Source organism: Moschus berezovskii, chromosome 7 (genome assembly GCF_049115385.1).
Source record: "Moschus berezovskii isolate FMDL1 chromosome 7, NW_MosBer_1.0, whole genome shotgun sequence".
NCBI classification, from domain to species: domain Eukaryota; kingdom Metazoa; phylum Chordata; class Mammalia; order Artiodactyla; family Moschidae; genus Moschus; species Moschus berezovskii.
This window is the reverse complement of record NC_142466.1, coordinates 51493570-51518361: the sequence shown is the minus strand read 5'-3', so window position 1 is coordinate 51518361 and position 24792 is coordinate 51493570. Positions and strand designations below refer to the sequence as shown.

Genomic DNA, 24792 nt, shown 5'->3' with positions numbered 1-24792 from the left:
TCTTATAACCAACCACTAACACATTACTTATTAAAAGATCCCATTTTATTTAACTGGTAACTTTTATGTTTTTGCTCATCAGTGTTGCCTAAGACTAAAAACTCTTAAAAGGAATCATATCAGTTTAGCCCACTTTACACAGAATGTTATGGAGAAATGCTGCTAAAACATGATAAAGGTTTTTTCATACAACCACTGCTGATCTTACTACTTCAAGCAGATCCTGAGGTAACGGTATAAAATTCAAACCCTACCTTAAACTCCAGTCAATATTTTCCTGGAAGTCTTAAATTACAGCCAAGAACTGCTTCTTCAAGAGCTTTACTGTTTAGTAAAGTAAAGAGTGTTGCTTAAGGTCAAAATTATAAGACATTTTGGTTTCAAAATAAATTATGCATGTCTGATGTCACCCACCACACATATAGGTCCCCCGACACACACACTGATAAACACAAATGACTTTCACCCAAGATATAATCAGAATTTCTCCTATTCTCAGCAATAAGGAACAGCAAAGAAGTTATGGACTTGAAATTAGACAATCTAGTACCAGTCTTGACTGCTTCCTTTTTGATGGGCAACCGTGGACCATCATAATGGCCAAAGTAGAAAGGGATTATTCAGGCATCACCAAGTTGCTAGGTCAAGATTCACCTGAGGCCAAATCTACTTCAGTTAATATGGACTTAAACATATTACTTAATCTCCCAATATCATACGTTTCCTATAAAGCTTCAATAATAACACTCAATGCAAATACATCTGAGGGCTTATGTGACCACTGAATAAGAAACTGTAATGAAATCCACTATAAATAAAAATGCATTCACCCTCTTACTCTGTGTTGAGCAGGCAAAATTTGGGGAGAGTTCTTTTATTCTCCTATGCATCTTTCTTAGATACTATTCTTACCTCAGCCCTACTGGAAAGTGAAATTGATAGACTTGGCAATTTAACCAGTGTTCCAACAGGTTCAGTTTAAGATTACCCTCAGAGGTTGAGGTTTAAAATCCATTAAAAAACTTTTTTTGGGTGAAAGTTATAAAGTTCATTTCAAAATATAAAGCATACACCAAAAGTACATTTTTGTACAAAGAGCTCTTTCACTCCAAAGGGATTTTTAGGCCTGAGATGATTCATCACTATCCTCCATCATTTAAAATCATTGTCAAGTGCCAAGCTTCTCTGGCTGCCTGACAAAGCATACAGTTCAGTTATCCTGGGCTATCCTATCTTCTTTATATCTTTATGCCACCAATAAATTTGACTAATGACCTTGAAATCGTAGAACTTTCAACTCTAAATGTAAATCTTTCCCAAGACAAGACTGAAAATAGTGTACTGATGTTCTGGCTCACCAGAGAGAAGGAAGTAGTAGACAGCAATTCCAAAGACCACTGGTCTCACCTGAACCCAGCCAGTGTGTATTGATAGTCTGGTAAATGCAAGCCTTGATGCTAGGAACTAGAGGCACTCAGAATCATGATCCATGACCCTCATCGAAAAGGAAGACCCAAGAGAATTTCTTTGGTTTGTTTTCAAATAAATAGGATTTTATTATTTTTATCACTTTTATCAAGGTATTACTGATATAAAATAAAATTTGCCAGTTTTAAGTGTATAGCTGTATGAATCTTAACAGATAGGTACACAGATAAATAGAGTTGTGTTATTAAAACTGCTACCATAATTAAGATACAGAACATTTTTATCAGCCCAAAAAGCTACCTCTTACCTCTTTGCAATAATGAATTGGATTGATTTTTAAAGTGTATAAGTATTTGAAGTCACACAAAATAAAGGAGGATATTGGGACCCTTCAAAAACCAAAACTGAGATTATAAGTAAAGATAGGTCATGAAGTCAACGTTTGCATTGGAGAACAACTACATGCCACTTAGTTATATGCTCTAGACCAGATGGCAATGGAACCCAACCTTAAGTGATTTTTAATCCCCAATCATCCTGCTGCTGCTGCTAAGTTGCTTCAGTCGTGTCCGACTCTGTGTGATCCCATAGACGGCAGCCCACCAGGCTCCCCCGTCCCTGGGATTCTCCAGACAAGAACACTAGAGTGGGTTGCCATTTCCTTCTCCAATGCAGGAAAGTGAAAAGTGAAAGTGAAGTCACTCAGTCGTGTCCGACCCTTAGCGACCCCATGGACTGCAGCCTACCAGGCTCCTCTGTTCATGGGAGTTTCCAGGCAAGAGTACTGGAGTGGGTTGCCATTGCCTTCTCTGCCCCAATCACCAAGGGTGGTGTAAATGAATTTCTTTCAGTACTGGCAGAACTCACCAGTGGTCAAAATTATTTGCCAGATGCCAACAAGTGCCAAGTCAATGGGAATAGAAGGACTGAGGATAGGATGCTGGAACTGTTATTAATGACTATGCCTTTCCAGAAACAAAACTGAAGAGTGGCAAGGAGTCCCTGCAGATATAGCAGGCCAGAGAAAGCCAATTCCTAAAAATGGTTTGTCCGAGATCACGTGTAGGGGTGATGATAACTATATGTTTTAGAACTCAGGTTACTGATTGCTCATTCAAAATTGTTTTACTGACCAACACAGAGAGCAAACACCTAACCAAGGCAGCTCTGAACAACTGAACAAAAGACGGTTTATCCAACATCTCCAAAGTTCTTGCAGATTCTACTCTTAAATGTTATCAATTTATTCCTCTCATTTTAGGTAATTAATCTATAAATGCTCTCTACTTAATGTGGGCATGAAATTGCTTTCTCATCTGACACCAATTCATAGACATACTGACAAGTGGGCTTGAATCACCATCAGCATCCTTTCCAGAAGGTAGACACAAAAGGCATAGAAGAAGGTATCCTTTAACCTAGGATGAAATCAGTACTCACCCTACCTACCAGGGAAAGAAATAAAGAAACCTGAGCTTAAGTTCAGGCTCTGGTAAGTGTGTTTACCTATTGACTGAGAAATAAGTGCTATGCCACTGCTTTCTTTTACCTCATTTTTATTGTTATAATCAATACATAGCATAACTAAAATTCAACTCACCACAAACTTACCTAAATATAAATGAAAACCATAAGTCAGGCACAGTTTTATTAGACACCCAAAAGACTAAAAAATTATACATCATTCCTTTTCTCCTTATCACTCGGTATATTTATTTTCCTCTGCAACCAATAAATTGACAAATTTATTTTATAAAAAAGTTTAAAGAAGCTTTTATATATCATGGCAGTTAATTTTTAGAATTATGTGATTAGATCTGTGGAGCTCAAGCTACTTTTTCTCCCAAATAAAAAATATTCCAAAAGGGAAAAAAATCTTATTCATTCATTTGGTAAGCATTTTTGAGAACCTATCCTATGCCAGCCACTGGCCAAAACTTTTGCATGTGGGGGATTTACAGGACATTAGGAAACAGACAAACACATGTTTTTAATGTCTGTGACAACTGTGATAAAGAGACCTCTGAAGAGTAAGTTCTATGTGCTGCTTTGGATGGAGAAACATGACATCAAAAGAGTCCTACCAAGAAGGTGATGTTGACTCAAGTCTTGAAAGATCAGGAAGAACAAAGTAGGCAGTGAGACAAGGTGAAGGGAACACATTTCAAGGAAAGAAAACAGGATATGCAAAGGTACACCAGTGTTAGAGGTCATCAAATTTGGGAAACTGTAAGGGGGCTTCCCAGGTGGCTCAGTGGTAAAGAATCTGCCTGCCGAGCAGGAGACGCAGGCTTGATCCCTGGGTTGGGAAGATCCCCTGGAGAAAGAAATGGCAACCCATTCCAGTACTCTTGCCTGGGAAATCCCATGGACAGAGGAGCCTGGTGGGCGACAGTCCATGGAGTCACAAAAGAGTCAGACACAACTTAGCAACTAAATGACAGCAACAAATACATAGATTGTACAATGAGCTCATGGAAATCAAAAAAGGGGAGAAAATCCTAACTACAAAATCAGGCAAAGGATAAGAACAGAGAGTTAATAGAAAGGAAACCCCTAAATCTCAAGCATCTGAAGAGATATTCATTAGTAATATGAGAAAGGAAAATTTAGTACAGCAAAGGTGTATTATTCTCTATCTCTTCCACTGGTCACTGACTCTTCCATTAGTCAATAAAAGCATTGGTCTCGACTTGAAGATGCACAAACTAGCAGGGGAAGCAGACTAGTGAAGTACAATCTAACACAGGATTTGGTCAAATTAAGTATTCACAGTGCTTCTGACCCAACAATTCTCCTCTTGGATACACATATCAAAGAAACTCTCACATAAATAAAGGGGACTATGAAGCATCATTCACTGATGCGGGAGGTAAGAGGCAGCCTGAGTGTTCGGAGGAGCAGAAATGGAAGTAACCTGTGGATGCACACCATGGACTACTATGCAGCAGTCAGAAGCAGCACACTACATGCACACTTGGCCACTGAGAGGATCCTAACATAAAGTCTTTAGTGGAAAGAGTAAGAAACAAAATACAGTCTATTTATACTACTAGTCACAATCATTTGAAGTACATGCACATAAAACAACATACGCAAACAAAAGGATACCCAACAAATACACATTTGTGATTGTCTCTGGGAGGAGGGTAATCAAAGAAAAGAGAAATATGTTAATTTTTAATAAGAAGAAATGAGTCTCCCACTGGACATATTATGAAAGGACTGTTCAATGATGAGCATGATTTACTCAGCTGGCTACACCTGAGATCCAAAAAACTGGGGAGAGGATGAGACTGGGAGACAAGCAGGTAGAGATTACCAAAAAGACTGGCCATTGTGCTGGCTGTTCCTTGTTTGCCCCTTTCCACCCAAGAGTCGCCCATTTCATTCAATGACCATCTCTGCCCGGTCGGCTTCCCTAGGACGCTGAGCTGCAAGGACTGCCCCCTGGCTTCCTGTGGGATTTGGTCAAGAGGAGGCATCAGCAAGAGATTGGACAGTGGGAAAAGAGAGAAGTTAGGGTATTTATTCCTCCCTGACAAAATGGCTGTCTGAAGAGGCCTTACAAATAGCTGTGAAAAGAACAGAAGCGAAAAGCAAAGGAGAAAAGGAAAGATATAAGCATCTGAATGCAGAGATCCAAAGAATAGCAAGGAGAGATAAGAAAGCCTTCCTCAGCAATCAATGCAAAGAAATAGAGGAAAACAACAGAATAGGAAAAACAAGAGATCTCTTCAAGAAAATTAGAGATTCCAAGGGAACATTTCATGCAAAGATGGGCTCGATAAAGGACAGAAATGGTATGGACCTAACAGAAGCAGAAGATATTAAGAAGAGGTGGCAAGAATACACAGAAGAACTGAACAAAAAAGATCTTCATGACCAACATAATCACGATGGCGTGATCACTCACCCAGAGCCAGGCATCTTGGAATGTGAAGTCAAGTGGGCCTTAGAAAGCATCACTAGGAACAAAGCTAGTGGAGGTGATGGAATTCCAGTTGAGCTATTTCAAATCCTGAAAGATGATGCTATGAAAGTGCTGCACTCAATATGCCAGCAAATTTGGAAAACTCAGCAGTGGCCACAGGACTGCAAAAGGTCAGTCTTCATTCCAATCCCAAAGAAAGGGAATGCCAAAGAATGCTCAAACTACCGCACAATTGCGCTCATCTCACATGCTAGTAAAGTCATGCTCAAAATTCTCCAAGCCAGGCTTCAGCAATATGTGAACCGTGAACTTCCAGATGTTCAAGCAGGTTTTAGAAAAGGCAGAGGCACCAGAGATCAAATTGCCAACATCCGCTGGATCATGGAGAAAGCAAGAGAGTTCCAGAAAAACATCTATTTCCGCTTCATTGACTATGCCAAAGCCTTTGACTGTGTGGATCTCAATAAACTGTGGAAAATTCTGAAAGAGATGGGAATACCAGACCACCTGACCTGCCTCTTGAAAAACCTGTAGGCAGGTCAGGAATCAACAGTTAGAACTGGACATGGAACAACAGACTGGTTCCAAATAGGAAAAGGAGTACGTCAAGGTTGTATATTGTCACCCTGCTTATTTAACTTATATGCAGAGTACATCATGAGGAACACTGGGCTGGAAGAAGCACAAGCTGGAATCAAGATTGCCGGGAGAAATATCAATAACCTCAGATATGCAGATGACAACACCCTTATGGCAGAAAGTGAAGAGGAACTCAAAAGCCTCTTAATGAAAGTGAAAGAGGAGAGGGAAAAGGTTGGCTTGAAGCTCAGCATTCAGAAAACAAAGATCATGGCATCTGGTCCCATCACTTCATGGGAAATAGATGGGGAAACAGTGGAAACAGTGTCAGACTTTATTTTTTTGGGCTCCAAAATCACTGCAGATGCTGATTGCAGCCATGAAATTAAAAGACGCTTACTCCTTGGAAGGAAAGTTATGACCAACCTAGATAGTATATTAAAAAGCAGAGACATTACTTTGCCTACAAAGGTCTGTCTAGTCAAGGCTATGGTTTTTCCAGTGGTCATGTATGGATGTGAGAGTTAGACTGTGAAGAAGGCTGATCGCCGAAGAATTGATGCTTTTGAACTGTGGTGTTGGAGAAGACTCTTGAGAGTCCCTTGGACTGCAAGGAGATCCAACCAGTCCATTCTAAAGGAGATCGATCCTGGGTGTTCATTGGAGGGACTGATGCTGAAGCTGAAACTCCAATACTTTGGCCACCTCACGTGATGAGTTGACTCACTGAAAAGGACTCTGATGCTGGGAGGGTTTGGGGGCGGGAGGAGAAGGGGACGACTGAGAATGAGATGGCTGGATGGCATCACTGACTCGATGGACATGAGTTTGAGTGAACTCCGGGAGTTGGTGATGGACAGGGAGGCCTGGTGTGCTGTGATTCATTGGGTCGCAAAGAGTCGGACACAACTGAGCGACTGAACTGACAAGATCAGTCCTGACAACTCCAAATCTTCTCAGGCTATGGTTACCCAATCCTTCCCTGACTCTTCAGTCCTGGGGGATTACTAGCTTTCTGACACTGTGAGTCCTGGGATGCCTCTCCATCACTTCTTGCTTTTTTTTTTGGTTTCCTTCATTATCTTCGTTCATACTTCTGTAGTCCAGGTTATTAAAGCTACTAGTACTAAACTCTTTTTAGAAAACCCTTTTGATAGTGCCATTTCCTTTCTCCCTTGAACATGAATTAAACAGCTATGGACAGTTTTAGGGCAATAACTACTATTATAAAGAGCCTTTTCTCTCTTTTCTGTTTTAATATAGGTTACACTTGAACATATTTATCTGCTAAGGCAAAATAATTCCTATCACTCTATAGCACAACGGATGTATGGGAGACTGGATATGTTTTAATATAGGTTACACTTGAACATATTTACCTGTTAAGGCAAAATAATTCCTATCACTCTATAGTACAACGGATGTATGGGAGACTGGATAATTACATATTAGCTGACAACACTCTCTCTCCCTTACTACCATGCATCCTGACTAATCTTGGAGACAAAATAACACAGATCTAAAGTGTGTAACAAGGACCAAGTTCATCGTAGACCAGTAGATGTTGCATACTTGCTGGATTAACACTGTCTAGATTGCAATGACCAGCTGGATATGTTCAAGATAAAGCTACAGTACATATTTCAGATTGGGGACTGGCAACAAATAGACTACATTCTGAAAGAATAAGCATTTTCACATGTGCTATGGGCCATTTCTAATCTCAGCATCAAAGCCAGGTCTATCTGTATGTTTCTGGTATTTGGTCCTGCCCATAAACTCCTCAGAAAGTCCATTATCTATCTCACCAAGGAGGATGTTCCACACTTACCAATTATTACTACACCAAGTTTATTTCCCCTGAACATGCATTACAATTTGTTTATATGCTTTTTCTTTACTTGTTATTATTCATTTTCTGCATCAGACAGTAAGTTCCATCAGGGTAAGGGACAATTGTCTAGGATATAGAAGGCCCTTAATAAATATTTCTTGAGTGAATAAACGGTGAACAACAGGAGTGACACAAAAAGCAAAAGCAAAAAGAGAGTAGAAGAGTCCTAATTCCCTTTTCCATTGTGTTTACGGGTGGTGGACCTCATATGGCCTCCCTGTAGTCAAAACATACTTTCTAGATATGGCTCCCTTGCAGTGTATACTAGGATGCTAGCCTTGATTGAGGCTCTAAATATCTCTTAATGAGGAGAGTTCAAGTCTACATGTGTTTGCCTTGCTTAACATGGCATTAAGCACAGGACCAAGCACAGATGGGTGCTTCATAAGTATTATTGAAGGATGATAACACAGAGGATTATTTAATACTGCCTCATGGGGTAGAGACAAATCTTAGGCCACAAATAAACTTCTAATGTGCTTTACTTCTCAAATAATTTGAACCAAAATTATTTCAGCAACACAGATTCATCTGTAACCACAAATCAGACACATTCAGAATGACAAAGCCCAAAAGAATGCCATTTTCAAGGCTGAAACGGCATTATTCTGGGGGTAAATAGAATCCTTGTTTCAGTGAAACTGTAAGAGTAGAAATGAAAGATACTGAAAGTCTTCCTCGGGAACAACAATTATCCATGAAACAATGGAAGTTTGTCTGAATAATTCATCAGCATCAAGGGTGCAGGCCTCCCTTACTCTGCAATCCGAGGAGTTTGGGCAAGTGCACCCTGAATGGGTCTCAGTCACTTCACTGTCTTTCTTCCAGGGTCTGGCATTTCTTCCTATGATTTTATTAATTAAAAAAATAACCTAAGTGGGAAACTACTGACAAGATAAAATTTTGAGGCAGCATTTCTTTCACTAAGAAGAAACTTATAAAGTGTCTATCATGAGAATCCACCGGGGACTCCACAAGAGATCAAATACCCAAAACAAATCACCACTTCAGAGCCCCACAGAATTCTGAATCCCAACCAGCAAGCATGAATAATCCTTTTAAATGGTCACTTACATATCAGAACAGGTCCTCTGTGAACTTTCTAAGCAAGGCTTCTGGTTTCTGACTGAAACAGAGATTCATTGGGAAGGAGGGATAAACTGAAACCAAGAACAACTGGGAAATTTCCATAAGAAAAGAGCACAAATGGGTTGTGTTGTCAGAATGAAATGGGCCCCTCCCGGCCAGGGTTTGGGAAGCTGCTGACTACCCCACGGGAGAGATGAGCAATATTCGCAACTGGTTTCTCAGAAACCGCCCTGATTAAGTTGCATTTACTAGGCAGATGCAATAGTTTCAAATCCCAGGTCACTTTCTTATTAGCTGTGTAACCTTGTGTCACTTAATCTCTCTGATAACTGGTTCAGCATCTTTAATATGCTGAGAGTAATGTCACCCAAGTACCTTTCTAAATTACTGCAAAGATCAAATGAATTCAAATTAATGAAAGTTCTTTCCAAATTGTACGATTATGTATAAGTGTACATACATGCTCAGTTGCTGAGTCTTTCTGACCCTTTGCAACCCCATGGACGGCAGCCTGCCAGGTTCCTCTGTCCATGTGATACTCTAGGAGAGAACACTGGAGTGGGTTGCCATTTCTTTTCCAGGGGATCTTCCTGACACAGTGATTGAACTCACATTTCTCCCAAGTCTCCTGCACTGGTAGGTGGATTCTTTACCAATCACAGAGCCACCTTATATATCCTCCCAGAATATTAAGTAACCTACATAGAACTCAGGATCTTCTATGATTCTGGGTTTTCCATTTCTAGAGACAGTCTGGTTTTTGCTTTGCTTTCTACAAGTTTTGCTGATTTTTTTTAAAGGAAAGATATAAACCAAGGCAAAGGGTGAAGAATGGAATTACACATGCCACCCTTTGGAGCTTCTAGGCAAGAATTTTAAACTGTGGTTGGTTCATTATCACAGATTTGACATCAATATCACCTGAGGGAAAGAAGGAACATAGGGGGCATCCAAAAGTCTTCTGATTCATCTCTGTACTGGGGGAGGATTAAAAGATCAATTTACAGAAATCAATTATATTTCTAATTCCTAGTGGCAAACAACTGGAAAATTAAACTTATAAAACTATTCCATTTGCATTAGCATCAAAATACACAAAATATTCATGAATCAATTTAACAAAAATTGCAAAGATTTCCATGCTAAACTACAAAATATATGGAAGAGAAACCAACCTATGTAAGGATGTAAGAGAAATTAAAGAAAACTAAATAAAATGAGAGATATATCACATTCATGGACTAGAAATCTCAATATTATTGAAATGCAAATTCTTCCAGAATCACTCTGTGGACTCAACACAATTTCCATCAAAATTACAACAGTCCCTAGTAGAAAATAACAAGTTGATTCTAAAATGTATACAGAAAAGCAAAGGACATTAGATATATAATTTTTCTATATGAAGAAAAAGGAAATAAGAGTTGGGGGAGTCATCTGACTTAAACAACTACTTTAAAACTTCAATAATCAAGACAAGGAAATATTGGCATAGGGATAGACAATAGATCAATGGAGCAGAAGGGATAATCTTGAAACAGACTCACATATATATGGTCAACTGATTTTTAACAAACATATCAAGGGAAAGGTAAATTCTTCTCAATAACAAGTGGATATAGGGAAAAAGTGAGCCTCAACCCCTGCCTTATAACCCACAGAAAAATTAATTCAAAATCATCAAAGACTTAAATGCAAAATTAAAACTACAATGATTCTAGAAGAAAGGATAGGAAAAAAACATCTTTTTGACCTTTGGGTAAGCAAAGATTTCTTACAGAGGATAAAATAGTATATATTAATTATATGAGGGCTTCCCTGGTAGCTCAGCTGGTAAAGAATCTGCCTGCAATGCAGAAGACTCTGGTTCAATTCCGGGGTTGGGAAGATCCCCTGGAGAAGGGATAGGCTACCTACTCCAGTATTCTTGAGCTTCCCTGGTGACTCAGACAGTAAAAAATCCACCTCCAATTCAGGAGACCTGGGTTTGATCCCTGGGTTGGGAAAATCCTCTGGAGGAGGGCATGGCAACCCACTCCAGTATTCTTGCCTGGAGAATCCCCATGGACAGAAGAGCCTGGTGGGCTACAGTCCATGGGGTTGCAAAGACTCGGACACGACTGAGTGACTAAGCACACAATTATATAAGAAAAAAAACTGGACATTGTCAAAATTTTAAAACTCACACTCATCAAAAGACACAATTAAGAATTTGATTGGGGAAGTGACAGGCATGGAGAAAATGTTAGTAATACATACATCTGACAAAAGACTTATTATCCAGGGTATTCCCTGGTGGCCCAGTGATTAGGTCTCTCACTGCTGAGGACCTGGGTTCAATCCTTGGTCAGGGAACTAAGATCCCACAAGCTGGCAGTATGGCCCAAAAAAACTTATTATCGAGAATATATAAAGAACTTCTATAAATCAATAACAAAAAGGCAAACAATGCACCTTCAACTGAGCAAATACATTTCAAACAGGTACATAACAAAGAAGTTCATAAATGGACAATGAGCATATGAAAATGAGCTCAACATCACTAGAACAATACAGATTTAAACCAAAATGAAACACTATTTTGCACTCACTACCCTGGTTAAAATAAAAAAGACTGATAACAACAAATGTTGTTGAAGATATAAAGCAACTAAAACTCTCACACGTTGCAAATAAGAGTATAAAATGGAAAACAGTTTGGCAGTTTCTTGTTAAATTAAACATACAACTATCCTACAATCAGCATTCTACTCCTGGATATTAACTGAAGAAATGTAGATGCATACACACAAAGACATGTGTAAGAATGTTTATAATGGCATGATTTATAGTATCTAATAAGTGAAAACAACCCAAATGTTCATCAACAGGATACTGGAAAAATAAATTGTGAAATATTTATACACTGGTATACTATACTGCAATATACAGTAATGAACTAGTTACAAATTCAGTGAAGGTGGATGAATAAAAAAATATACATATATTAAATGAAAAAACTAGTAACAAATATGTAGTATATGATTCTGTTTTTGTGAAGCTCAAGAACAGGCAAAGCCTAAATTTGGCAGAAGAAATTACAATAATGGGGCACTGGAACTTTGGGGGGTGATGGGAAGGTTCTATATCTTATTTTCATTGGTTGTCACCCAGATGTATACCTTCTCCAAAAAGAGTACACTGAATTGGACCCTTAAGATTAACTCACTTTACTGCATATAAAATTTACTTCAGGAATGATTGAATGAATGGTAACACCATGAGGAAATAACTTCACCATCCAGAAGATGAGATTCTGCAGGACAACTGGTCTGGTCTCCTCAAAAATCATCATCATTAACTAAAAGATAAAAGGCTTGTGCTAGATTCTAAAAGACTTAAGATATGTGACAACCAGACGCAATGTATGATGTTAGACAGGATGCTGCTTTGGGCAAAATCATCCATTAAAGACACTCTAGGGACACTCGGGGGAAATTTGAATATGATCTTGGTTTTAGATGATATAAAAGTATATTAAGACAAAGTGTATTAACAAACTTGGAGATTATTGATGGGAAAAAATAGTTACAAGGCAGTATGTACTTTCAGATCTCTTCTTGGTTTCACAAAAAGGCAAATATATATTATACATATTATATTATGTATGCTATGTATGATTTATTACTATGCATATATATTATATATGTATATAAAGAGATTCAGTAGGGAATATACATTTATCAATTAACATAAGCAGCTCAGGCAGAGTTGCTTACATATTCCTAGTTTTCTGTTTTTATTTTTAACTTCCCAGCATGAACAAATACTGCTTCCACTATAATATACATTGCTTGAAAATATTAGACTCTGAAATTCACTGTTTTTTAAAATAAGGTAAAAGATGGGCGGATAGGGCCAGAGAAAGAAACCTTAGACTATTATCTACCGAGTCTCCTGTTTAGCATTTTCCATGTGTATCTTGCATCATTCTCACAACAAACTTATCTTCCCTGTTTTTACAGAACTAATGATGATATAGTAAAAGTTGCTCAGTCATGTCTGACTCTTTGCAACCCCGTGGACTGTAGCCTGCCAGGCTCCTCTGTCCATGAAATTCTCCAGGCCAGAATACGGGAGTGAGTTGTCTATTCCTTCTCCAGGGGATCTTCTCAACCTAGGAATTGAACCAAGGTCTCCTGGATTGCAGGCGGATTCTGCACCAGTTGAGCTACCAGGGAAGCCTGAGATAAATGAGCATTTTAAAATAATATTATCTGATCCTAAGACTCATGTTCTTCCTACCTTGCTTACATATTTAGTAAGTTTTCTTACCAAACATTTATGAAGTATTTACTATGAACCACACATTCTGTTACATGGTTGATAAGAATAATCTCATTCCTACCTCATACAATCCATGTAAGGATGATATTATTATCGTGCTCATTTTAAAGATAAGAAAACAGAGACAGACAAATCAAATAAGTCTCCCAAGTTCCTGAGAGCTAAGATGTAGCAGAACCCAGTTCAGGCCACCTGATTTTTCACACTTCTATTAACTATACCATGTCTCTAAATTCCTATATCTCTAAATTCAAGAAGTTCCCAAAGTGCAAGGGGAGATTGAGTGATAGCCACCAGCAGAGGGAACAATGACCTCATAGGCCTGTCAGGAAGTTTTTCACAGTGACATTTTGCTTACCTGTCAAGGGCTGTGCTGGTGGGCATACTCCTTCCAAACCCTCGGACTCCCATCTGACGGAAATATGGAATGCAAGAGAGGTTGGCGGCAATGATGGCCAAGGAGTCGGAAGGGCTCACAAAGAAGCCATTTTGTCCTAGGATCATGTAACGGTCCTATGGGAAAGAATGTGTGAAAATGTTCAGGCAAAGGCATCTGCTGCTAGCAGTCCATTCCCATCACCATCACAAGGCACTTTACTGCCATCCTCACATTTAAACAATGTAAAACCACTTGAAGGAGGGCAAACAGGGCATGGGAACTAAAATCCCTGAATATTGCAGGGCCCAGGATCTTGACACCACTAGGAAAATATCCGACCTGTCAAAATGTGGATGACTTCCTCAGGCTTTAGTAGCCTCTACATTCTTCATTCACACTTCCCCCAAACATAATGGAGAACAGAGATTATTACTAAAATAGCTGGTTTCTTAACATGGTGATTTCAACAAGGTCATCCATAAATAAAGATGTATTGCATGAATTTTTTAAAAGAAATAACAACTTTATAACATACTGCTACTTGGAAAAAGAAAAGTAATGGCTATTTACACGCAATACCAGGCCATTAAATACAAGGGAAGATGCAGAGCCAGTTAGGGTTCGTATGCCCCATATGTGTCAGTCCCAGAGGTATTCAATAATTCTCTGGTTTCCAGTGTTTGGCTCATTATACATCAAAAGGATCAGCAGGCAGAAAGCTTTCCTCCTTACCCCATCAGCATCAAACGCAGCTCCAAATCCATATTCCCCTCCTTTCATAGCTTCCAGAAGGGTGGTTGCATATGTCAGGTTGGGGTCAGGATTCTGCCCTCCAAAATCTTCCAGGGGAACACAGTTGATTGCAGAATTGGCTGGGGCCCCCAGCTCATCACACAGAACTTTTCTCACATAGGGTCCCATAACTTAAAAAAGATACACAGCAATGTGAAATCTTTGCAGAACTCTTCCCCCAAGGGTGTTTTGTTCTTCTTAGAAGAAGAAGGCTACTTCATAGCACAAGAGAAAAAAAAAAAGATAAACTCTACAAGTTTTTTCAAGCACAGAATAATGGTTACTTCAATTGCTACTCATTGAGCATCTACGTGCCAGTGACTATGTTAGGCATATAGAAGTTGTATTCAATAATCCAGCTGCATGAAATTTTTCTCCAAAACTTTCCTAAAATACTGCCAAAAAGAAATCAACTACCTAATAACCATTAATGGGCTGTTACTTTTTATAATTAAAAGCATTAGTTAAATATATGCAAAAGCACTTAAAGGCTCTAGTGATGTTCTTTGTTTCTACAGTTGTTTCAACTTTGCCAAGTGTATAATTAAACACTGCCAACCCCCGAAGCATATACAACTAAGCACATTTTACAAAATAAATGCTAAGGAGCTGTGTTTTCCAGTTGAACACACATTCATGGAGAGCCTAACACAGAACTCTTACGTGAAGAATGGAGGGTATCTAGGGACACAGAGTGCCTCAGTCTGGGCTCTCAGTACGGCAGTGGGATGAGTCAAATCTGTAGCTGAGTGACTGGACTTGTAAGACTAGTTCAATTCAATGTATAATGTATTTATTAAATAATGGAATCCAACAACTTAAAAGAGAAATGACCATAGGCAAGGCTTCAAAATGGAGCAGCATTTCTGGGAGAACATGGAAGAATATAAATTTGACAGGAGTAAGGATGCTATCCAAATGAAAAGAACACTGAAGCCTGAGGTAGAACATACAGCACATTTGGGGACAAGCATGTAATCCTGTTGGCTGAAATATATAAAAGTACCGCTTTCCATTTATTTTCAACTAATAGAATACAAACCACAAACAGTGAACGCACTTTGATTTTGCCTGCCCAGCACCCATTTTCCCTGAGCAGCACCCATTTGCCTTTCCTCTGATAGCAGTATTTTGGGTCTTCTTTAGAGAACCAATCCTTTTTCCATCTCAGTTCATGGAACCTGAGTGTGGCTAAATCCTACTTCCTCCAAGACTAGGGAGGTGACCTAGATCTGCCAATCAGTATCCTCCATCCCTCAAACAGAGTGACTGATTCAGAGATGAACACATGGTACAAGCTAGACAGTGAGGCTCAAATCCAGGAACAATTTTCAAACTCTTTGGAAAGAGAAACTCTTTTCCCTCTAGGTCAGATAATGCTAACAGAAAGAAAGAAACAGAAAGAGCCTTTTCTGCAGAATATAACCAGCCTGAAGTTGAACGGTTTTATGAAGACCTACAAGACCTTTTAGAACTAACACCCAAAAAAGATGTCCTTTTCATTACAGGGGACTGGAATGCAAAAGTAGGAAGTCAAGAAACACCTGGAGTAACAGGCAAATTTGGCCTTGGAGTACAGAATAAAGCAAGGCAAAGGCTAACAGAGTTCTGCCAAGAGAACACACTGGTCATAGCAAACACCCTCTTTCAACAACACAAGAGAAGACTCTACACATGGACATCACCAGATGGTCAACACTGAAATCAGATTGATTATATTCTTTGCAGCCAAAGATGGAGAAAATCTATACAGTCACAAAAACAAGACCCAGAGCTGACTGTGGCTCAGATCATGAGCTCCTTATTGCAAAATTTAAACTTAAATTGAAGAAAGTAGGGAAAACCACTAGACCATTTAGGTATGACCTAAATCAAATCCCTTATGACTATACAGTGGAAGTGAGAAATAGATTTAAGGGACTAGATCTGATAGAGTGCCGGATGAACAATGGACGGACGCTCGTGACATTGTACAGGAGACAGGGACCAAGACCATCCCCATGGAAAAGAAATGCAAAAAAGCAAAATGGCTGTCTGAGGAAGCATTACAAATAGCTGTGAAAAGAAGAGAAGCAAAAAGCAAAGGAGAAAAGGAAAGATATACCCATTTGAATGCAGAGTTCCAAAGAATAGCAAGGAGAGATAAGAAAGCCTTTCTCAGTGGTCAATGCAAAGAAATAGAGGAAAACAATAGAATGGGAAAGACAAGAGATCTCTTCAAGAAAATTAAACATACCAAGGGAACATTTCATGCAAAGATGAGATCAATAAAGGACAGAAATGGTATGAACCTAACAGAAGCAGAAGATATTAAGAAGAGGTGGCAAGAATACACAGAAGAACTGTACAAAAAAGATCTTCATGACCAGATAATCATGATGGTGTGATCACTCACACTCACCTAGAGCCAGACATCCTGGAATGTGAAGTGAGTGGGCCTTAGGAAGCATCACTATGAACAAAGCTAGTGGACGTGATGGAATTCCAGTTGAGCTATTTCAAATCCTAAAAGATTATGCTGTAAAAGTGCTGCACTCAATACGTCAGCAAAATTTAAAAACTCAGCAGTGGCCACAGGACTGGAAAAGGTCAGTCTTCATTCCAATCCCAAAGAAAGGCAATGCCAAAGAATGCTCAAACTACATGTTAGTAAAGTAATGCTAAAAATCCTCCAAGCCAGACTTCAGCAGTATGTGAACCGTGAACTTCCAGATGTTCAAGCAGGTTTTAGAAACGGCAGAGGCACCAGAGATCAAATTGCCAACATCCGCTGGATCATGGAAAAAGCAAAAGAGTTCCAGAAAAACATCTACTTCTGCTTCACTGACTATGCCAAAGCCTTTGACTGTGGATCACAATAAACTGTGGAAAATTCTGAAAGAGATGGGAATACCAGACCACCTGACCTACCTCTTGAGAAACCTATATGCAGGTCAAGAAACAACAGTTAGAACTGGACATGGAACAACAGACTGGTTCCAAATAGGAAAAGGAGCACGTCAAGGTTATATATTGTCACCCAGCTTATTTAATTTATATGCAGAGTACATCATGAGGAATGCTGGGCTGGAAGAAGCACAAGCTGGAATCAAGATTGCCGAGAGAAATATCAATAACCTGCATATGCAGGTTGACACCACCCTTATGGCAGAAATTGAAGAATAACTAAAGAGTCTCTTGATGAAAGTGAAAGAGGAAAGTTAAAAAGTTGGCTTAAAACTAAACACTCAGAAAACTAAGATCATGGCATCTGGTCCTATCACTTCATGGGAAATAGATGGGGAAACAGTGGAAACAGTGTCAGACTTTATTTTGGGGGGCTCCAAAATCACTGCAGATGGTGATTGCAGCTATGAAATTAAAAGACGCTTACTCCTTGGAAGGAAAATTATGACCAACCTAGATAGCATTTTTAAAAGCAGAGACATTACTTTGTCCACAAAGGTCTGTCTAGTCAAGGCTATGGTTTTTCCTGTGGTCATGTATGGATGTGAGAGCTGGACTATAAAGAAAGCTGAGCACTGAAGAATTGATGCTTTTGAACTGTGGTGCTGGAGAAGACTCTTGAGAGTCCCTTGGACTGCAAGGAGATCCAACCAGTCCATCCTAAAGGAGATCAGTCCTGGGTGTTCACTGGAAGGACTAATGTTGAAGCTGAAGCTCCAATACTCTGGCCCCCTGATGGGAAGAGCTGACTCATTGGAAATGACCCTGATGCTGGGAAAAACTGAGGGCAGGAGGAGAAGGGAACGACTGGATGAGACAGTTGGATGACATCATCAACTTGATGGACATGAATTTGAGCAGGCTCCGGGACATGGTGATGGACAGGGAAATCTGGCGTGTTGCAGTCCATGGGATTGCAAAGTGTTGGTCATGATGAGTGACTGAACTGAATTCACTCTTTAACATGAGACCAGAGTAAAGAACAACATGGAAGAAAGAGAAACCACACAGGGAGAAGAAATCGTTTAAAGTATGTATCAGTCATATCCTAATAGAGATCAACAAGATGTGGCAGACTGGTTATAAAGCTAAAAAGACTGAGAATACCAAGTGTTGGTGAGGGCACAGAGAAACTGAAGCCTTCATGCTCTGCTGTTAGTGCAAATGGTAGTCACTCTGGAAAATAGTTTCATTTCAGTTCAGTTCAGTCGCTCAGTCGTGTCTGACTCTCCGCGACCCCATGAATCACAGCACGCCAGGCCTCCCTGTCCATCACCAACTCCCGGAGTTCACTCAAACTCATGTCCACAGAGTCGGTGATGCCATCCAGCCATCTCATTCTCTGATGTCCCCTTCTCCTCCCACCCCCAACCTTTCCCAGCATCAGAGTCTTTTCCATAGTTTGGCAATTACTTATTAAGTTCAATATACACATTATATGACCCAGCAATCTCACTCCTAGGTATTTATGCAAAACAAAGGAAATCATATATTCCTATAAAGACTTTTTCACAAATGTCTGTAGCAGTTTATAGTAGTCAAAACCTAGAAACAACCCTAATTGTATCAAGTGGTGAATGTGTAAACAGAATGTTATACATCTATATAAAGGAATACTACTCATTTGTAATAAGAAATAACCACTGATATATACAACACCATGAATGCATCTCTAAAACCTTATGCTGACTGAAAAAAGCCTGAAGAAAATCCATTCATATGGCTTTCTGGAAAAGGTAAAACTATGGGGCGAAAAGCAGATGAGTGATTGTCAGGGACTAAGGGAAAGAGGCGGAGAAGGCAATGGCAAGCCACTCCAGTACTATTGCCTAGAAAATCCCATGGATGGAGGAGCCTGGTTGGCTGTAGTCTGTGGGGTCGCTAAGGGTCGGACACAACTGAGCGACTTCACTTTCACTTTTCACTTTCACACATTGGAGAAGGAAATGGCAACCCACTCCAGGGTTCTTGCCTGGAGAATCCCAGGGACGGGGGAGCCTGGTGGGCTTCCGTCTATGGGGTCACACAGAGTTGGACACGACTAAAGTGACTTAGCAGCAGCAGCAAGGGAAAGAGGAGAGGTTAAACTTCAAGGGATGCAAAAGAATTTGTGGAAGCAAGGGAAATATTCTATACCTTGACTGTCAGAGTGGTTACATTACTGTACATGTTTGTCCAACTTCATCAAACTGTATACCAACAAAGTATCAATTTTACTGCAAATAAATTTTATACCTCAGTACATCTGACTTATTTTTAAAAGATATGGTATTCATGAAATATGAATAGGAAGGTATTTTTAAAAAGAGTTATTTGGAAAACAAAAAAATGTTTTGGGAAATTAAAAATATGATAGTGGAACTGAAAAACAATGGAAGGACTTGGAGATAAAGTTGAGGAAATCTGCCAGAAAGTAGCACAAAACAAAGAGAAGAAAAATGGGTATTGGGGGAAAGAATAAGATAATTGAAAGATCTGCCCAGTAGAGTTAATATCTAAACAATAGCCATTATGGAGAAAGGAAAGAGAAAATAATGGAGGAATCATCCAAGAAGTAATACAAGAAAATTTCCCAGAATGAAAGGCCATAAGTTTCTAGATTCAGAGGATCCTCCAAGTGTCTGGCACAATAGAGAAATATAGTCCCACACTAAGACTCATCGTTGTGAAAAGAAAGAACACTGAACACATATCAAAGGTCCCAAAAGCATCCAGAAAAGAAAAAAAGAAAGATTTCAAAACATGAATTAAAAATCAGAATAGCATCAAATTTCTCAAGTTTGGCAGGAACGGCTACAAGACAACGGAAAATAAAAGACAAACTTTTGAAGGAAAATAATATCCAACCTAGATATCTATATTCAGATAAATACCAATTCAGAATGAGCATAGAAAACAGGCATTTTCAGACATGCAGTGACTCAAAACATTTACCTCCCATGAGCTCTCTCTCACAGAGTAACTGGAGAACGTGCTCCTCCAAAATGTAGGAGTAAATCAAGAAAGCAAAAGGCAAAGGATCCAGAAATAAGAGAGTCAACATAAGAAAGGGGTAAAGGGAATTACAGGATGATGCTAAGTGGAGATTTCAGGACAACACCAGCTCAGAGAGGTAACAGTGCAGACAGAGGACATTCCAGGTCTCTAGGAAAATGAAGTGAGAGAAGATTTTGACACTAGAAGAGTATGAGGGTTAACAGTGGTAAATACACTTCACAAAAACTAAATAATGAGAAAATAAGATGATTAATTCCAAAGAAGTAAAAAAAGTTGTGCTGAAAGGAAAATATAATTACAGTATTTTGCATGGCTCAACCATGTTATGATAATCTATATATTGCATACTGATCTTAGCAAAATTATGACATAACTTGTTTAAGGAAGTGTGCTTGGATTTAGTGAGTGGAGACAGTGGAAAAGAACTATAGATTCTTCTTCCATAGTATGAAGTCAGTAACAGCTCAAACTGAAAAATCAACAAGGAGCAGTATATTCATAGTATTTAGTAATAGAGATATTAATACCCCCCCCAAAAAAAGACTGCCCCTGGAAAGTAGAAAATTGGGGGAAAGAGTTGTGAAGGGTCTTTTTCATAGCAAGCTCTGAACTATCTGACTTTTTTAACTATGTACTGTGATCAAAATTTTTTTTAATTTACAATTTTGCTATTTCCACTCCACACTCTAACAGGCATAGCCTGAAAATCATATGCTCAAGATTTTTTTTCAGTTGCATCAAAAAAGAGAGATCAGAGCCCTGAAGCCTTCCAGAGTATCCCACATATCTATCTGAACATATACACGTCATGTGAATATCTATGAATCCAACCTTCCTCGTAATCCCAGAAACCCAACACACATTGAGGTCTTCTTTACCATTTCTTGTTTACCACTTGGTAGAAGACCACACGCTTACCTCCATGCATGGCATCAACTCGGATCTTCAGTTGGCCAGGCCCGGTCAGCAAACTCTTGATGGCGTTAAAGTCAAAAATGGTCCGAAGGAGGTTGAGATAGATATCCACTGGGTCCACTATCTCCACTATGGATAGGAATGCCAAAGGAGACACCAATAACTACCCATGAGGGATTCTTAGAAGCATAAAAAAGCATGAAGTTCTGATCACAATCCCATCATAACCCCACACACTTTCACAAGAAGCAAAGTGTCCATTTGCAGACAAAATCACAAAGCACAATCAAGATGCTACAAACTTTGCAGGTGATTAAATGGTATAAAAAATATCAAGTTGCAAATTCTTTTTTACAAGTGAAAAATCAACCACAAGAATAAAGTAATTAAGACAAAACTATGCCTATTGTCCCCACTCTCTTCATTCTACCACCTCCCTCCCACAAACTGCAAACACCTCAATACTAAAAGGCATCTTGGCAAAACCAGTTGCCTCTCCTGTGAGGACTGGCCAAAAAATGACTCAGCTGGCCTGAAACAAATCAAGAAGTAACCTCAGCAGTGACCCCTACTTTCTAAATGCCATGGTACCAAGAAGATTCAGGTTCTGAATTGGTGATAAAGGATATTTTTCTGAGTTTGTGTAAAGTCTCCCATGTGCCCAGTCTATTACCAGGTTCAGGGTGAGTGCCAGATATTTAGAAATCTTCATTAAACATACACGCTCTCCTGCACCATGCAATGACCAGACAACCAAATCAAGTCTTTTCCATTTATTTCACAGATTCATAAAACCCAGAATACATCGCACTTTTCAAACCTGGTGATCAGTACATAATTAGTACCCAGAAAATATTTTTCCCAGAAATAATAAATATTTTATTTTAGGCACTAAAATTTGTCCATGAGCTCTGCTTTTGAAATTTGTAGTTAAATTGTGAAACATATATATGCTGTTTTTCAAATTTTTCAAACACATACTACTTTGGAATCTTGAAACATTTAAACCTGTACTAAAGATATTACCAATCCACCTTTAATAATTTTTAGTAAATCCAGGTGCAATATTTAGTGGGTGAGATTTTACATGTAACACGAAACTATCCCTTCATCTGGTCAAATATACACTAAAAATACTCTGGCTGCACTTAAATCAAGTTCAAATATAATCACTTTTTCAAGAACACAGATAGTTTTTAATCATCTTTAATAGAAGAAGGAGATTAATCTATGCTCAGTCGTGTCTGACTCTGCAACCCTATAGACTGTAGCCCACCAGGCTCCTCTGTCCATGGGATTCTCCAAGCAAAAGTACTGGAGTGGGTTGCCACTTCCTTCTCCAGAGGATCTTCCTGACTCAGTGATCAAACCTGCATCTCTTGCGTCTCCTGCATTGCAGGTGGATTCTTTACCACTGAGCCACCAGGGAAGCCCACACTAATCTATAAAATAAGTTAATTAAAAGTTTATACAAAATACATCTAAAAATTATTAACATAGTATACATTACATATATTTTATCACAATAAAAATTAATCTATAAAATGAAAGGTTATGGCTTGAATATGTTTGAAGTTTTACTCTCTCTATAATATAGCATAATATTTTTGGCAATTTCATTCTAGGTCTAACTCCTGAACTACTTGCCTAAATACATTTGGTATTTACAGCAGATAAATAGTATTAATACTAAACAAAAATGTAAAAAACAAGGAAGCAAGTAGATTTCCATGAAAACTGAAAGCTCACATCACATAGTTCTTGCTCCTCATCCTTTAAGATGAAATGCCAAAGACTAAATTGTTTCCAATTAACTCAAGCCTTGCTCAACATTTAAACAGCAAGAACACAGCACATAAATTATCCCAAACAATCATTTTAAAATTCTTGAGACCAGGGAATGTCTCCCTCTACCTCGTGGTGTCTGCAACCCTGTAGAAAACTCACCAAGCGAGCAGTGTAGTTAAAACAGTGGGCCTGAATCTGAGCCACCAAAGATCTGGGTATCTTGGACAACTAATACAACTGTGAAGATTCAATCAACCAACAAAATTTCTTCCTGATAATATAATAATATCTGCTTTTTCTGTCATCTTATTTTCCAGTACATCCAAACATTTGTAATCAAAGTATACTTAAATCACTCAGTTAATGTAAAATATCCCTTGCTTTTAGCTGTCAAGCCATTGTGAGTATGAATACTCCCAACTAGATTAATAAAATCAGGAATCATTGTGTCCCGTATCACATGGCTTTCAATTAACTTCTGCTCACTAGCTAAGCAAGAAATTGACTCAAAATCTTCCAAGAAAACTGGTACAGTTGGCCCAACACTGTATCCCCAAATAGTACATTTCAAGCTCCTCTCTGTCCCTAAAATACCATGTGGCCATAAACTAGATATTTCACCTTTTGAACTAAATTACTTGTAAAATAAGGATACCATCTTAATACAACCTGGATTTAAGCTGATGGGGCACTGAAGGAGTTAAAAAAAAAAGTTTGTTTTATTGCTACTTGTATGCCTTCTAGGAGAAAGCAACAAGATAAAATAGAGGGTGAAAAATAATATGCATTTACTTGGTATTAATGTTATTACATGGTTCAATATTAATCTACAAATTGAAAGGTTATAATGTGAGGACTTAGAAGTTTCATTCACTTTACCATACAGGATAATATTTTTGGCAACTTCATCCTGGTTTTTAATTTTGAACCATTTTCCTAAATCCATTTGGTACTTGGTGAATTCCTTTGTAAAATCTTCTATCATGGAGCGTGGTATAGAGCAGGTGGTCAACTGTGAATTGAATCAAGATAAACTGCATGATCCTAGCTTGGAAAAGAAACGCCTATCTTCCATGGGAAATTTTAATAACTCCATTACCTTCTTAGGTCTCTTTTTAATTATCTAAAGTATTTCAGCATCTTCACCTTAATTGCTTAGAAAAGAAGAGACATGTGTTGGCAATTCACAGTCTATTCTTGGAACACTGTAAAAGAGTCAGCTGTGAAATGTTCCCTATGTCAAAAATGATAGAGTTTGGAAAGTAGTTGTTGAAAGTTGCCAGTTCCAAATATCTTGGCTGCTCTCATTTCCCTCCACACCACACTCAGTTTATATCTGTTTATCAAGTGCTACTCCTAAAACTGATAATTCCATCAGTTTTGTGTGTGCTCTCCCCTGAAGAAAAAATGTCACCTCCATCCACAGAGTTCTAATTTTCTTCAAAATACAATTTCCCAATTACCTCTAAATGGTTTGAATTTGTTCTCCAGGTCAAATTCTTGTCTTCCTAGTCGAGACAGGTCAATTCGCAAATCAGGGCATATAGCGTATTCCTCGATTGTTTTGCTGATCTGGTAGATTTTGTCTGAGACGACATCTGGAGCAGGACCTAAAATTGGAAAATAATGCACCACCAAAAATAAATTTACATAAAAAATAAATCAGAGAAATGTTAGCTCTTCCTCCACCAAGTAGGAGAAAGATTTCTTTGTGTTCTAGACAAC

General features: G+C 38.7%; 1 protein-coding gene across 1 annotated transcript in view; it reads right to left on the bottom strand.

Annotated features, from left to right (window-relative positions):
* PGM5 (phosphoglucomutase 5) overlaps nt 1-24792 on the bottom strand; it is a 212325-nt gene that overhangs the window by 152906 nt on the left and 34627 nt on the right. Inside the window, exons 3-6 of the mRNA XM_055428348.2 lie at nt 24531-24677; nt 21283-21408; nt 14362-14552; nt 13609-13763 (exon numbers count right to left, since the gene is read on the bottom strand). Of these exons, the coding sequence (XP_055284323.1) occupies nt 13609-13763; nt 14362-14552; nt 21283-21408; nt 24531-24677 (619 nt within the window). The remainder of the gene's footprint in view (nt 1-13608; nt 13764-14361; nt 14553-21282; nt 21409-24530; nt 24678-24792) is intronic.